Source organism: Oncorhynchus mykiss, chromosome 29 (assembly GCF_057628025.1).
Source record: "Oncorhynchus mykiss isolate SJ-2025 chromosome 29, ASM5762802v1, whole genome shotgun sequence".
In the NCBI taxonomy this organism is placed as follows: Eukaryota; Metazoa; Chordata; class Actinopteri; order Salmoniformes; family Salmonidae; genus Oncorhynchus; species Oncorhynchus mykiss.
In genome coordinates this window covers 19147214-19163812 of record NC_143050.1, presented here as the reverse complement: position 1 = coordinate 19163812, position 16599 = coordinate 19147214, and the positions used below count along the sequence as shown (strand labels likewise).

The following is a 16599-nucleotide window of genomic DNA, read 5'->3' as shown; positions in this document are numbered from 1 at the left end:
ATGTATTCCCCAGATCTGTGCCTCGACCCAACCCTGTCTTACATTAGGTTTCTACGGTGTATTCCTTCAACCTCATGGCTTGGTTTATGCACTGTATATAAACAGGTGTGCCTTTCCAAATCATGTTCAATCAATTGAAATTTACCACAGGTGGACTCCACGTTGTAGAAACATCAAGGATGATCAATGGAAACAGGTTGCACCTGAGCTCAATTTCAAGACTCATAGTAAAGGGTCTGAATACTTACATAAATAAGGTATTTCTGTTTTTATTTGTAATACATTTGCTAACATCTCTAAAAAACAGTTTTCACTGTCATTATGGGGTATTGGGTGTATATTGAGGAAAAATATTTATTTAATACATTTTAGAATAAGGTTGTAACATAACAAAATGTGGAAAAAGTGGTCTGAATATTTCCCAAATGCACTGTACATTTCCATAAACTCATGAAAACATTCATAACTACAAGTAATCAGAGAGTGAATGACTCATCCCCTTTGACACCTAAGAACACAAATAAAGAAGCATGAAACATTAAAAAATGATTTAATAAGCAAATACCTGGATATACTATGTCACATTTAAAGAAATTAGCAAATCACATGGGGACATCCTTTCATAACATAAATAAATATAAGTTGATGAAAATTAAAAACGCATCCAATACTCAGTGCCAAGGAAAAAACATGTGACAATGTCTCTCAAAAATACAGTAGTGTTTATTAGTAAACAGAACATTACCTAACAGGAAACAGTGGCATTGGGAAGCAAAGACAAGCGTTCAGAGCAAAAAACTTTGTTACGATGGAGAAAGATTCAGGTAGATGGTGGTTAAAATTCCACGCTCACAGATCACTTAGCCATGATGAGATTCCCTTAGTCACTTGTCCCCGTGTGAGAAGATTTACGGCACTGCAAAAACATAAGTATTTTCCTTACCTTTCTCTCTCACATGGTTGCCAGCTCCTGAGTTAGTCTCTCCTTATCCAGCTGCAGCTCAATGACGCTCTGTCTGTTCTGCTCCAAACGGTCCTCCAGCCACTGCAGCAGGGGACCACTCACAGCAGACATCTGACTGCACAGGTTCTTAGTGAACACTGAAACACACACACACACACACGTCAGGTGGAGAAAGCAGTCCAGACACATGCACCGTCTGTGATATTAATGTGCATGCTGATACAATCAAATATCAGTTGTCAACAAATACATGACACCAACCTGAGCCATTGTGTATCTTCGTGATCGGATCCAGGTGAGTTAAGCTGCAAAAGGAATGAAATACTACAATTATTCCATTAACAATGAGCAATACACAATACACAATGAGCTTCCCTGTGTCCTGTGTGTGCAGCAAGACAATTTTGTATATTATGGTAGACAAAGGGGAAATGTGTTCAGCGTGGCAGAGGCAATTGCAGGGGGGCTCAAAACACACCAAAAAGAGGTACCAGGGAGCTCCTCCCTCACTGGCTTCACCCGCTCATGTGACGGGCAATAGCCTGGTACAACCCAGGCCAGTTTAATCAAATACATTCAATGCATCACTAGTTTCAATCAAGACTCCATCCCTTTTATTGTCTTCCTGAGAACTTCCACAGGCTTTCGAACAAAACGTTAGAAGCCTGGGGTGCGTTCAGTACGACAGAACAGTGTTGAAGGTTAAATTCAATGGAACTGTACTAAACAACCAGTTGATGAATGACGTGATTATGGTGTCCCAGAGGGCAATTATGCATAGCGTGCTGCAGGAGTTTTGCGATCTCAAAATGGTCACCACCATATTGATCAGGCCACAGTGCGCCACAGCCACCAAACGTACCTTCAACGTATCCGTTGAAGAACGATGTGTACCGTTGTGTTTCCTGGAAACCCGACATTGAATTCTACGTCAGTCAGAAATGTGCGTTTGACACAGTAAATCTTCCGCTCACGACTTCTACTAGCCAGAATGTTGAAAAAAAATACATTTTGACAGACTTTACCGGTTGTCCGTACGGTCGGTCCTTTTGGAGGTAGTAATGGGAGACATATCTACAGTAAAGTATAATCAAATCAAACTGTCACACCTTACTGTGAAATGCTTACTTAACCAACAATGCAGTTCAAGAAAGAGTTAAGAAAATATTTACCAAATAAACTAAAGTAAAAAAATTATAAAAAGTAACAAAATAACAACGAGGCTATATACAGGGTGTACGGGGTAATTGTGCAGGGATATCAACTTTTCAAAGCCCTGGAAGTGCTTTCAGATCTCTAGCAACTGAAGCATGCGCACAGCAACCATGTCAACATGTGCACGAGCTCAGAAATGATGGATGTGTCTCGTGCATGTAGTCTTTTCTTGTGCACATGCTGCAGGTGATAGAAATCTGAACGCACTACCAGCGCTTTGAAAAGTTGATGCAATTATACTCTCCTGTGGATACATGGTCTCACATTCCTACCGCCAATGACCAACCGCACAGACAACTGGTAAAGTACATTAAAATATAACTTTATTCTACATTCTGACTTGTAGAGGTTGCGAGAAGAAACTTTCCTGATTCAAACGCTCATTTCTGCCCAACGTAGAATTCAATGTGATTCAACATTAGGTTTCCATGCAACATTTTGGCAAAACGTATCATTCAGTACAGTCACAACAAAGCAAACATTGAACCAAAATAAACGCACCCCCTAGGCTTACGAGGCTACATACCTGTGAATCTTTCTGTAGGTATCCTGCTCTTCCTGGCAGAGGATTCTTGGGAGCTCTACTGCTGATTCAAGGCACACTTTCCCAATGGCCTCATGCGGGACCACATGAATTGGGATCTCGATTCTCTCGTACCTTTATCAACACAGATAGGTATGCAATTCAGTATTTGTGCCGATATTGTCAAATGGCTTATTTTTTGGGGACAACTGCTCTGAGAAGGACTGAATCAACTGAATATTCCTCTAATTAGTAGTCATGAGGGAGAAAAGATAACGAGAATCTAATAACACCTCAATTTGTTTAACAGAGAGTTGGATAGGGTATTAATTTCACTGCAAACAGTGGTTTCCAAACAGGGGCACACTTACTCAGAGCCTTTCTGGGCTTGTACAGACTGGAAGCAGGTGTAGAGAACTCGACCAGTCTAAGAGAAAATTATCATTGAATTCATTCAATGCCCCTTTGTATATCAAAATGACTTTCTATATTTCAAATTGCTGTCATTTAAACCCTACTTTTGTGTTCTTATCCTCAATGAAACAGGAGAATATCAGCCCAACAAAGCCCTGGTCCATCATTTGGTACATGGCCTGTGTCCTTACATCTGTTGTAGAAAATGAATGACGCAGACACACCAACTGAAACAGTTTGCCATGACAGTGAAAACTAAAGTTGTGGAACTGATGTGGTAGAGGGGTGCTCTGGTTCTTACCCACATGTGATGGCCACACAGTGATGTGGGGGTGAGAGTGGTACCAACCAACTACACGCATCGGCCGTCCAGTCATATCAGCCAACCTGTAGCTCTTACTAAGGAAACGGATTACCAAAAATAATAAAATGGCTATGTCCCCAGGAATCCTATGAAACCTCCACCGGTCACACTGACATTTGTGACATCCATGACACTGACTTTGTCACACTGATCTCCTGCAAGACACCACCAGAAGACAGAGATTTGTTTTTTTCATGAATGAGACATGTTTCACAAAGGATATCTCAGCTTCGGTAGCAGCTGAAGATAGCTGCTCAGGCGAGATTTCCACGCGATCCTTCCTCTTGTCTGAGCGTCGCAGAATAATAACAGAGTGAATGTGGACGATGCGGTTGGTGTCCACCTGTGTAAACAAACCAGGTGACTTAGAAAGCAGAATACTTAGTATACTTAGTAGGGTTGTTAGCGAATCAATGAAATGTGTCACTATACCAGGTTGGAGACATATGCCAACTGAAAATATAAATGCAACAAGGGATACACATGCATGCATGTAGTCTGATTAATCAGGCTGGAATACACAATTAAATTGTACATACCAAGTGTGTATTACAGCCTGATTAATCATACTAGAATGCATGTAACGTTTTCTATTTATCGCGCTAAGTAACACAAGCATTTCGCTGCATCTGCTAAAACACCTGCTCAACGTGTACGCGACCAATAAACTGATTGATAAAGTTATATAGCTAAATTGCTAGTAAACGTAACTTTACCTCTCCGATGCAGAGTCCCATTACTTCCTCCTTCTCGGTACTTAATGCATGATTCATGCAAACCAAAAAGGCATCTGATTCGAGGTGAACTGCGCTCACTGCCATGTTATAGCTAGCTATTTATCAAACTCCACAAACTAGAGTTAACTATCTACTCCTTATCAAAGCGTGTGTTACATCAATAACAGTACGGTTTTGCAAGGAGGCGGATTATTCCATGGGTGAATCTCAAGTGTTAACGCTTCGCGTCCTCTCTCCTTCAAACCTATTGGACGAGACGACCATAGGGGCGGGACCAGTAGATTTCTCATCCAATGGGTTTTGAGAAGGAGGCGAGGAGAGAGGACGCGAGAAGGCTGCAATCGAGATCTCCCCATGTGGTCCTACCTACATAAGTGTGCCAAAGTATTTAACCTCTTAGCCCTCAAAATCTTACATTTTTTATACAGTCGTGCGTTTTCCACAAACATAAAATACATTTATAGACATCACAAAATAATCTTGTTATAATTATCTGCAGTTTAATCAGCAAAGTCCATAGGGCCGCCAATCCAGTCGGACGACATTTGGTAAACACCCGGGATTCCGGGGACGTTTGTATCGCTCTTGAAGACCGAACAGGTAGGCAGGTATACAATCATGACAGTTCAGTATCGTAGGCTAATTGAAATATGTACAGGTGGTTAATCGTTTATGCTGATTGTCCAAGTAATCAAACTGTCTGTGTTTTCTTGATAGTGGTAAAATGCCACAGAAAGATCCTTGTCAGAAGCAAGCATGCGCAATTCAGAAGTGTTTACAAGGTGAGGTTTTTCCACAACATAATCTATTTCTGATTTCTAACGTGAATAGCTTTTGATATCTGATTGGGTTTCTTGTATTACACGCACTTAGCCCACTGTCTTTGTCTTCCAGCAAACAAGTACATAGAGAGCAGGTGCGAGGATGTAATAAGAGCTATGCGTATGTGCTGTGAGCACGCAGGCGAGAACTCCATCTGCTGCTCAGGGTTCGCCAGGGAACAAAGGTCTACAGAGCCTAAAATTCTTGGTGCATCCTGACCTGATTGTGGACACTGGACAACGGTCTTATTTGTAAATTGTACATAATGACAATGCTTCAAATGTAATAAAGTTGTTTATAATGACAGTAAATTATCCTACGGGGATGAAGTCCAGTGTTGTTCAAGTACTGTGGCCAGGGGTACAACTTCCACGGGGGGGGCATGACCCCCCTCACATTCTGAAATTGCATTTTTGTCCCCCTCAGTTGTATCATTGCACTGTGATACAAAACGCTGCTCGGGTGTGCTTTAGGACCATGCAGATGCAATGTAACTGCTGTTTGACAGAAAATAATCTATATTCATAAACTGGGTGGTTCGAGCACTGAATGCTGATTGGCTGGCAGTGGTGGTATATTTAAGCAATAAGGCACCTTGGGGGTTTGTGGTATATGGCCAATTTACCATGGCTAAGGGCTGTTCTTAGGCACGACACAGATTATAATAGTAATTAGAGTAGTAAAAAATGTTTTGTCATACCTGTGGTATACTGTCTGATATACAACGGCTGTCAGCCAATCAGCATTCAGGGCTCGAGCCACCCAGTTTATAACAGACTATACCACGGGTATGACAACATTTATTTGCACTGCTCTAATTGAATTGGTAACCAGTTTATAATAGCAATAAGGCACTTAGGGGGTTTATGGTAAATGGCCAATTTACCACAGCTAAGGTCTGTATCCAGGCACTCTGCTTTGCGTCGTGCTTACCACACCCCCTTCTTATTGCTTAAATATATTCCCAGTGCTGAGCTAGTAGTGTAACTGACATTTTACGTTAGCTAATGTTTCACCCCCTCTCAAATTAAGGGAATGAAAAACTAGCAGCTAGCTACCACAGTCAGTTCAGCTCTAGCTAGCTGTCAGGTAGCAGTATCTTAACAGCTGTCATGTGTATGGAAATGTCTTGTAGCCTTTTTTGTCTTGTAGCCTTTTTTTCAACAGAAGTACATTTGATGATGTACCATTAGCTAGCAGAGCTAGCCAAAAGAGCTAACGTTAGCTAGTTAGCTCATTAACTTTAGCGATTATTTTTGCCTCAATCACACGACCTGAATTAAACGATGAAACCAGCGGCCAAACGAATGAAGACTGATATTCTGACTTTTTTTCAGCTCAATGTGAGTTCTTAGTCAGTATACCACTGTAAGGTTATTGATCTATCAGTTTCCCTAGCTAATTCCCTACTTTTCACTGACACGGTGTAAACATCTTTAGAGGCTTCACTGTCATGCTGCAGTCAGTACACAACTCATCATGTCTTAGCAGGATCAGATGTTGACAGATGTCCCTGCAGGGTCAGACAGCCAGGGAAGACCAATCTACGGAGGAGTTTAGGGACATTTTGCAGTATATTATAATCAATGAATGGATGCAAAGTTCCATCTTGAGTTGATAGGTAGGCTAGTCTGGGATCCGTGGTAATTTCAATTGTTGAACCATTGATTCTATTCATGTATAATATAAATGTTCACCAATGCAATTCTTTGTCATGCCTCATCTGAGCAGGATCAGATGGTGATAGTGGTCTCATCAGGGTCAGGCAGCCAGGGAAGACCAGTCTGATGGAGCGGAGGTGACTTTTTGCAGATACAACACTATTTTCTCTGTGCCGCAAACACTGTAAAGAAAGAAGCTTCAAAGATTGAAACTATTTTAAGTCCGTCTGACAAACCAATAAAGCGTCGATAGAGGCTTTTCCCGATGACACAGAACTTGTCATACAGAAATGTGAGGAAGACCTGGGAGACAATGAATGGATACAGATATGTTAGAATGCCCAGTCATGCTCATATAATCTCAGACATCAATTATTGCAGTTTAAGACAATCCATAGAATGTACAATATGCCAGTGAAAATGAATATCATGCACTCAGAAATGTAATTATTCTGCTGGAGGTGTAACACAAAAGGGGACATATTTGCATATGTTATGTTCTTGTGAAGGCTTGCTGAATTCTGCCAAAGAATATGTTCTATCTCAACATGTCTATAGATTCTCCCTGTTTTTGTTTGTTTGGAAATGTTGATTACTGGAGACATCAGAAAAAAACTGTGTAACCTAGCATTTACAGTGGCTAAGAAAAGCATTGCCATTAATTGGAAGGTTGGTTATCCTCCCACAATGGATGGAAGAAATGTCTATACATATAATCTTGTAATTAATCAAATCTATTTAAGAGTATACTATACTGTGCAACTTTCATAACGTCTGGATGCCTTATGGAAAACAGTACGACAAAAGGAGATACCTATTTAGGCGCTGCTGGGCTGCTCAATCCTGGCCCTGGGTGTCTGCCGTACTATTGGTTAGCACTTTGGCCAAACACCTGAAACCAATAATGAATGTTTCACTAAGATCCTCAAGCTGAATAGTGTGTTGGGTTGGGGTGCTGCAGGGTCGTGGACCCCTAGGGACAGGGTGACCCAGCTAAATTGTGTGCAAGTAAAAAAAGCTCTAGAGTACTATTAGGCCTATGAATTATATGGAGGGTGTACTGTTTGTGTGTTAATGTGTAGCTGTTTTTATAAAACTTGTTTTCCAAACCTTTCCTTGAGACAAAACAACAAAAAGATGGGAAGGAAGTGTTGGGGGGAGAGTTTAGTTATTGACTAGACTGGTGGGTGTCGGACATGCAGATGGCTCAGGCTGGCTGGCTGAGATTTGATCATCAAAAGGCGTTGTACTTTATTTGTAAGAGTTGTTAATTTGTTAGGCTATTGATTAAAAAGGTGCAACACAATATTAATTATTGATCTAGTTCAGTCTTATCAATCACTTAAACATATTTAATGATCTCTTACCTAGCTTGATGACAGCATTTTTGCTTACTTTATGTGGTTCCAAATAGTGATGATGAAGGGCCATATTCAATTGTGTAGAAATGCAGGAAATTAGCTTGAGATGCCCCCCCAAAATGGGAGGGCCCCCAGACCCTCCACCAAGTTGTCCCCCCACTTCTAAAACAAAGTTGCACACCTTACTACAGCTGTATTCTCAGTGAAACGATGGCAAACAAAATCATTCTAAAAAGACAGTTCACTTTTTTATTACTTCTCCCAGAATTTTACATTTTGTTTGTAACAAAATATAGAATTTTAAACGGTGAAAAAAATACTATGAAGCTTTTGAACAGCACATTTTACACTTTGCTAAGTAATTGGGTAAGGGTTGCATTGAGGAGGATAAACATTGGAGAAATAATTGTAGCAAACCTGCATTCCTATCAGTGCATTACCTCATCACATGTTCTCTACCAAAGGCTTATTGATATGTTCCATGTATTACAGTACATTCCATAATTGTCCTTAGTCATTTGTAAATACACTGGACTCTTGTATGCTGTGCGGCAGCTTTTGATCATGCAACTTTAAATCAACACAATCTGTACTTGCAAACAAATCTGACTCAGACCTCAGTCTCAAGCAGGGATTTAGAACGCCAGATATGTCCAGTCTGGCTTTCTAAGTCCCTGGTCTCAAGTAAGAACTTGACACGCATCCTCATCCACTGGTAAATAAGTCACTACTATTTGGGATGATTAACATGCACACACCATGATTGTCCTTGAATTACACTTTGGAATTTTAGGTAAGAAAATATGATGTCTAATACCATTCAAACTTGTGTTACTGCAGCCTCTTAGTCCCCTTGTACAGTACTTACTCACACATGTATTTCTGTTTGTAACGCAGACCCTTTGGTTTGAAGGAACATAAACACACATACAACCTTGATCTTAACAATTTAGAAAATGAAGGATATTACTAAACAAATCCCAAATTAGGGAAAACAAGTTAAAAGGGCTTTGCTCCAGTTCCATCTGACAGAATGCATTTACATGTATCCAGGTAGACATATTTTGGTGGATTTCAAACCATATCTCAAATAAGTACTGTATTATACCAGAATAATGCATAGGAAAATGTAATAATAAATTAAATAGGTCATGCATAAGCCTCAATGATAAACAGTTTTTTAAATGGTTGTGTTTTCAATTGGACGCATTCTCATGAGCCCAACAACACACATCAAGCCTATGAGTTACAGTTTGACATATTATTGATATGTAGTCTACTTGCATATCTAGATAGCTGGTTAGGTTTAAGCTTTTTTTCAGCCTTGTATTTGACACAATATTAAATAAAAGAGATTAATTTGTAGATTTAGGAGGCCAAGCCCAGCAGAAATCCACCAGCAAAACCTCCTGTGAGGACAATATTCTTCTTCACAAATGTCTGCACCTGGTAAAAAGAAAAACACCAATGCATGGTTAAGTTTAGCAGAGTATTGATAAGCATTGGTCTTAGTATGGAAGCCCGTTCCTTATGAGCCCAAGCCCGAAATGACAAAACGTTAAAGTTATGAGTGTGCCATTATATAACACATAGCCTACCACATATTACGCATGGCAGCAAAACAAAACTGATTTAAGATGTCTTTAGTACATAATTGGTCTAGCTTATACTCCAAAATTAAACAGATTTGAGTAGTCACCTTTGGGTGTGGACTCTATTATTATGCATATTGGATGGACTTCATGCGACGCTCCAAAATGTCTATCCATGAGTCTGGGAGAGAACGTATAGGCCTAAGCGATGCACTTGATTAATTGATTTTGCAGTGCGACTTAGTTAGCCCAGAATTAGTGAATTTGCATTTGATAGCCTACTAAATAGGGATTTTTTAAATTTATTTTAAGAATTAATTGATTGACACATTACCTTCAGCTATACAGAATATCTCACCAACATGCATTTCCATCTGCTCTCCTTTATTCCTTTCTTGAGTGCGCAGAAGGGCTGTCAACAGTGTAGTGAAATATGTTTCCTTGTGTAAACATGTCACTATTGATGTTCCCGAACAGATTTCACTTGCCGGACCTCGGGGTCGAGGGTTCGAGACCTGCTCCCTGTTGTTTCATTACAATACCATAAATGTTTTAGACCTGACTAAAATAAACAGATTTACTGTGGTGTATATTAAAATGATTTATTAGACTTTTCTAAATGTAGCGGTTCCAAAGGCGTGCATCAGGGACTGTATGCGTGAAGGATAAACTTTACCTTGATACTGGCAGTCTTTTGCATGACAAGACAAAATGTAATTTGTTTCGGGGAACACCAAAACTCAGGCTTCTTTAAAACTTAAATAAGTTGAACTCCACCTCAGCTGATGTGAAGTGTAGCTCTCCCCAACATCTCTCAAGCTCCACTGGAACACTGGCCCAGCCACCCCTAAATAGCACCTGGGCCAACACAGGTGAAACACCTTCCCACTAACGAGATGGCAACCAGCACAGGTGTAACACATACTGACTGACAAGGTGACAAATCGGTGTGCCCTACGTGCTAAAAAGCTATACGTGTGAAAGTACAACCTCAAAACATAAATGAAAAAACCAAAGCATGTAATAACTTTAAAGGATAACCATATCTATGTCGTATAGTCAACGTGCAAGCTTTGATATTAATGAATTGGAGAGTTGTTGATGTGAGTTGATGACTTACTATCTCGTAATTAGGGTTATTACTTTTTTCCTCGAGAAATTAAAAATGTTTCATGTTTTGTTTGCGTGCCACGATACAAGTATTGCGATACGAAGTATCGTGGCAAGGAAACAAAACATTACATTTCTCGAAGAAAAAAGTCAAAACAAACAGCATTATGTTGTCACCAAGAGTCACATGTTTATTTTGCAAACTATAGCACCGACATTTTAAAATAAAGTAGGACCATAGAGTTAGTCTAATTCCTGTTGTTTTCTTTGTGCAATGGAAAATCTGGTGTCGTAGTATCACGACACTGGTATCATGACAATCCTACTTATAATGACTTACTATCTCACAACTCAAGTCAGATGTTCTTTTTTGGGTGGCAGGAAACGGGCTTCCATATATTTGATTTTGTTCTCTTTTATACTCTGGAGTGAAAAGGTGTGGATAGCTTTAACATCATACCATTAGTCATGAGCATATTTGAAATGCTAAAATCACAACACCAAAGAGATCATAAGACATGAATCAGATAGGAAACATCCACCATTTTATAGTAGACCATGATAACCCCTTACCTCATCCACTTTTGTCCTGACTTCCTTACTGGGCTTTTCTGTATTCAACTTCAGCTGCTTCTTGGCCTTGTTTACATCACGCTCCACTCTCTTCCAGTCCACTTTGATGTACCCTGTGTGGTTGGCAATCTAGAAGGAAATTAATCACACACCAATAATGGCAATGTGACTGGGGTTGAGCCATAACACACTTCCATGTGTCCCAATGTGAAACATGAGTGTCAAATATGTGTTAAATGTAGGTAAATAAGTCAGTGTTGTTTAGAACTATGGATTTTCAAACACAAAATAAATTAATGCAGAGCATAAAAGAAGTCACACCTTACCTGAAGCAAAAAGAAGCCTCCACCCACTGCTGAAGCCGCCAGCTTTCCAACTTTCTGGAACAAATACCCAGCACACCTAAGAGGAAAAACAGCTATTAAACAGAGACCTGCCAATTCATAAATGGTTCAAATTGTAGAACACCACAGCAAATTCACATGGCTTATCCATTTATTATTTATTCATATTACACAATCAGGACTGATTGACTCACCAGCCAGACACTCCACCAATGGCAAGCTGGGTGGCAACATCATACTTCTCTGCTACTGGCCCAGAGTTCTTGCCAAAAACTTTGTTCCACCATCTCTGTTTCTTGGCATAGTCTACCACCTCTTCACTCTTATCTAGAAGATACTCTACCACCTCCTCACTCTTATCTAGAAGAACAAATCACACACAAAAAAAAGAGTCAGACCCACCACCATGTAACTGTATCTAGTTGTAATTTGATATAGCCAATTATTACATTGATTTCAAAGTCATACGCTTGATCGTCCTTGGCTCACATGACCTTGCAGGACACTGAAATACACTGTGCATCTTATGCTGTGTCTGATGCCAGAAAGTAGACTACATTGACCTTTACAAATCCAGGCTTCTGGACACTTGAAAATAGAGGCCTAAAATAGACCAGCCTAGAGAGACCAGATGGCCATCAATTTCACTTTCAGTCAGACAAACTTGTGATCAGTCGAGAGATTTGGTCTGTCTCAAGATCAAACACACTGACCTGGCAGACACAATCCTTTTTGATGCATACCATTGATAGTGAAACACTTTTGTGTCATTTTATGGAATTGGCCCTGTTTGTTTTAAGGTCAGTGCTATCCAGGATCCTTGTGACATCCCTACCCTAAAAGCCCATTTATGCTTGATCTGAAAATGTGGTCGGAGGCTCCGTATGGAGGATGTGACGTAATTGCGGCGCCTTCGGAGGCATGTAAAGACCAAAGGATCATCGATGCTTGGCTGTCATTTAACAAATATAATTGTAAAAAATTGCCTGCGCTACAGACAGTGATACCGGTCTGCTAATACAGGACTAGTAAAGGCCCAGTGCACAACTTAAAAAAAGGCCACTGCAGAGCAGTGCTTGAGGCATCACTACAGACCTGGGATTGATCCCAGGCTGTCACAACAGGCCGTGACGGGGAGTCTCATAGGGCGGAGCACAATTGGCTCAGCATCATCCGGGTTAGGGAAGGGTTTGGCCGGGGGCTTTACTTGACTCATAGCGCTCTAGTGACTCCTTGTGGCGGGCCAGACAGCTGCAGGATGACTTTGGTCGTTAGTTGAACAGTGTTTCCTCCGACATGTTGGTGCAGCTAGCTTCCGGGTTAAGCAGGCGGGTGTTAAGAAGCAGGTCATGATTTGGAGGACGCATGACTCGACCTGCACCACCCCCGAGCCCGTTGGGGAGTAGAAGCAATGAGACAAGATCGGAATTGGATCGCAATTGGGTATCACAAAATTGTGGAGGAAAAAGCGGGTAAAAACAACATACACACAGTACCAGTCAAAAGTTTGGACACAACGACTCATTCCAGGGATTTTATTTTTACGTTCTACATTGTAGAATAATATTAAAGACATCAAAACTATGAAATAACACATATGGAATCATGTAGTAACCAAAAAAGTGTTGAACAAATCAAAATGTATTTTATATTTGAGATTCTTCAAAGTAGCCACCCTTTGCCAGCTTTGCACACACTTGGCATTCTCTCAGCCAGCTTCATGTCACCTGGAATGCACTTCAATTAACAGGTGTGCCTTCTTAAAAGTTAATTTGTGGAATTTCTTTCCCTCTTAATGTGTTTGAGCCAATCAGTTGTGTTGTGACAAGGTAGGAGTGGTATATAGAAGATAGCCTATTTGGTAAAACACCAAGTCAGTATTGTGGCAAGAACAGCTCAAATAAGCAAGAACTTTGAAAGTTTATTCAACTGCAGTGGCAAAAACCATCAAGTGATAGGATGAAACTGGTTCTCATGAGGACCGCCAGAGGAAAGGAAGACCCAGAGTTACCTCTGCTGCAGAGGATAAGTTCATTAGGTTGAATTGCTGTAAAGAAACTACCAAAGGACATCAATAAGAAGAAGAGACTAGCTTGGGCCAAGAAACACGAGCAATGGACATTGGACCGGTGGATGTTAGGATATATATACTAAAGTGATGTTAGGATATATATACTCCCGGTCAAAGGTTTTAGAACACCTACTCATTCCAGGGTTTTTCTTTCTTTTTACTATTTTCTACATTGTAGAATAATAGTGAAGACATCAATACTATGAAATAACACATTTGGAATCATGTAATAACCAAAAGTGTTAAAATCCAAATATATTTTATAATTGAGATTCTTCAAATAGCCACCCTTTGTCTTGATGACGGCTTTGCACACTCTTGGCCTTCTCTCAACTAGCCTCACCTGGAATGCTTTTCCAACTGTCTTGAAGGAGTTCCCACATATGCTAAGCACTTTTTGGCTGCTTTTCTATTACTCTGCAGTCCAGGTTACTACATGATTCCATATGTGTTATTTCATAGTTTTGATGTCTTCACTATTATTCTACAATGTAGAAAATAGTAAAAATAAAGAAAAAACAAATGTCCAGTGAGAGAGGCTGGTTGAGGTTTCCAGGGTTAGAGTACTGCAGAAGTTGTCATATGCTGAGGCAGTGAAGAAAGTAGATGAAGTAGATCAAGGGATCCTGAGAGGTGGTCTCCCGGGTGGCGCAGTGGTTAAGGGCGCTGTACTGCAGCGCCAGCTGTGCCATCAGAGTCCCTGTGTTCGCGCCCAGGCTCTGTCGTAACCGGCCGCAACCGGGAGGTCCGTGGGACGACGCACAATTGGTCTAGCGTCGTCCGGGTTACCTTGGTTGGTAGGCAGTGCGGCTGGTTGGGTTGTGTATCGGAGGACGCATGCCTTTCAACCTTCGTCTCTCCCGAACCCGTGGGAGTTGTAGCGATGAGACAAAACTACAACAATTGGATACCACGAAATTGGGGAGAAAAAAGGGGGTTAAAAAAAATATATTAAAAAAAAAAAGGGATCCTGAGTAGTAGATCTGTACCAGTAGGCCAACTTATGCTTAACTTATGCGTAAGATTGGATTTTTAGCGTTTATGTACTAACAGGGATGGAATGGAAGTTGCTGGAAACTTGAGGTTGTGGTGGCAGCTGCAGAGGTATTTCGGTGTGTGAGACTTGACGTCAGAAGAGTTACAGGGTGTGGTGGTGTCCTGTCCTTTCAGACTGTTGGCCTGAGGAAGGACTAGATAGATTTAAATAGTGGAGAAGGGGTTGTTGATTTACTTTCTATAAGGGAGTTATACTCCAGTCTCTTAGGTAGCAGTAATGCAACATTTGATGCCAACCGCCATTAAACCTCATCGAATAACAAAAATAAGTGGTTAGTAATACTACAAGATTGGACAAGAAAGTAGGCGGGGTCCCATAAAACGGCCTATCCCCTATAAGAGACCTCAGTAACGGCACAGTAAGACATACCAGTCATGTATGCCATATCAGTTAAGGAAGGCTTAATGCCAAATATTATATTACAAAGTTATTGAATGGACCCAATGTGTGTGTCTTAGTTAGTAGTAAATGTTGTGTTAGCTAATGTTAGTGGTTCAGTAGCTGGTTAACCTAAATACCGACCAACACACCCAGGGGCACTGGAAGTTACGTTAGCCAACTACCGTTACAGCTGCTAGCTGAATAGCAGGCGTGGTGACTTGCAAACGGAGGCACGCTGATGTGCATTTCACACCGAGTTCTTTCTATCTATCTAGCTAACGTTAACTAACTGCGATTTTTAGCTAGCATAACATTTTGCACATGCTAGTTAACTTTCTGAAGGGCAGCGTTCAAGTGCATTAACGTAAAGAAAGGCAAACGCATGCAGTTTGGGTGCCAATATTTTATATTTTCAGTCAGATTAAAGACTTTGTGGATAGTTACCTAGATCAATATATTTAAACTATGTATTATATTTCAAATATTTGTTGCTAGCTTGTTTCTCACCTTTCTTCTTCTCGGCCATTTTTTCTCAAGTCACTTCGTTTCAACCCGGATTTGAATCGAGAGCCCATCCGGAATATCACGTGACGGAGCAGAAAACTGGCCTAGTAGAAGAAGAGAGACATTCTCCATGTACGGCTGACTGCAGTGTGCGATTCGGCCCACGTTTGACCCCGCCCACCTTTTTTTGGCCCATCTGAGGTTTGACAGTCACACTGAATACAAACACACACGTTTGCGCAAGGCACACGTTGAATAAAAGCGTATTTCATTTTTGAAGATCGTAAGAAATATTATATCAAATCAAATGTTATTTGTCACATGCGCCGAATGCAACAGGTGAAATGTGAAATGCTTACAAGCCCTTCACCAACTATGCAGTTTTAAGAAAATACCAAAATAAATAAAATTAAGAAAACAGTAAGATAAGAAAAACAAATAATTAAAGACCAGCAGTGAATAACAATAGTGGGGCTATATTACAGGGGGTACCGGTACAGAGTCAATGGGTCAATGTGCGGGGGCACCGGTGTCAAGGTATTTGAGATAATTATGTACATGCAGGTAGGGTTGTTAAAGTGGTTATGCATAGATAATAACAGAGAGTAGTAGCAGCATGGGGAGAGGGGGACTGCAAATAGTCTGGGTAGCCATTTGATTAGCTGTTGAGGAGTCTTATGGCTTGGGGGTTAACGCTGTTTTAGAAGCCTCTTGGACCTAGACTTGGTGCTCCAGTACCGCTTGCCGTGTGGTAGCAGAGAGCACAGTCTATGACTAGGGTGGCTAGAGTCTTTTACGATTTTTAGGGCCTTTCTCTGACACTGCCTGGTATAGAGGTCCTGGATGGCAGGAAGCTTGGCCCCAGTGATGTACTGGGCCGTACACACTACACTCTGTAGTGCCTTG

At 40.8% G+C, this 16599-nt stretch overlaps 3 protein-coding genes across 3 annotated transcripts in view; 1 reads left to right on the top strand and 2 right to left on the bottom strand.

The window, feature by feature from the left end:
- Positions 1-4411, bottom strand: part of LOC110509941 (lys-63-specific deubiquitinase BRCC36) — a 44761-nt gene extending 40350 nt beyond the window's left edge. The window contains exons 1-8 of the mRNA XM_021591165.3: positions 4197-4411; positions 3704-3823; positions 3418-3505; positions 3221-3309; positions 3074-3129; positions 2706-2837; positions 1226-1269; positions 944-1101 (exon numbers count right to left, since the gene is read on the bottom strand). Of these exons, the coding sequence (XP_021446840.1) occupies positions 953-1101; positions 1226-1269; positions 2706-2837; positions 3074-3129; positions 3221-3309; positions 3418-3505; positions 3704-3823; positions 4197-4301 (783 nt within the window). The 5' untranslated portion in view covers positions 4302-4411 and the 3' untranslated portion in view covers positions 944-952. The remainder of the gene's footprint in view (positions 1-943; positions 1102-1225; positions 1270-2705; positions 2838-3073; positions 3130-3220; positions 3310-3417; positions 3506-3703; positions 3824-4196) is intronic.
- Positions 4412-4684: 273 nt separating this feature from the next.
- On the top strand, positions 4685-5350 carry LOC110509942 (C-X9-C motif containing 4). Its single transcript, XM_021591168.3, has 3 exons — positions 4685-4817; positions 4935-4999; positions 5112-5350. The coding sequence occupies exons 2-3, from the start codon at positions 4942-4944 to the stop codon at positions 5255-5257; spliced, it is 204 nt and encodes a 67-aa protein (XP_021446843.1). The 5' UTR covers positions 4685-4817; positions 4935-4941; the 3' UTR covers positions 5258-5350.
- A 2946-nt stretch (positions 5351-8296) lies between these two features.
- LOC110509943 (FUN14 domain-containing protein 2) lies at positions 8297-15851 on the bottom strand. Its single transcript, XM_021591170.3, has 5 exons — positions 15697-15851; positions 11875-12040; positions 11663-11738; positions 11337-11465; positions 8297-9507 (listed from the first exon to the last, which is right to left on the bottom strand). Exons 1-5 carry the CDS (start codon positions 15713-15715, stop codon positions 9430-9432), a joined length of 468 nt encoding a protein of 155 aa, XP_021446845.1. The 5' UTR covers positions 15716-15851; the 3' UTR covers positions 8297-9429.
- Between the last annotated feature and the right edge of the window lie 748 nt (positions 15852-16599).

Bases quoted from the DNA above. Each gene is read 5' to 3' on its own strand.
- LOC110509942 (XM_021591168.3), top strand. From the start codon at position 4,942: ATGCCACAGAAAGATCCTTGTCAGAAGCAAGCATGCGCAATTCAGAAG. The intron at 5,000-5,111 runs GTGAGGTTTTTC...TTTGTCTTCCAG, and splicing joins AATTCAGAAGTGTTTACAAG to CAAACAAGTACATAGAGAGC.
- LOC110509943 (XM_021591170.3), bottom strand. The intron at 11,739-11,874 runs GTGAGTCAATCA...TTTTCCTCTTAG, and splicing joins ATTGGTGGAGTGTCTGGCTG to GTGTGCTGGGTATTTGTTCC. The intron at 9,508-11,336 runs GTAAGGGGTTAT...TCTTTTTACCAG, and splicing joins TCAGGACAAAAGTGGATGAG to GTGCAGACATTTGTGAAGAA.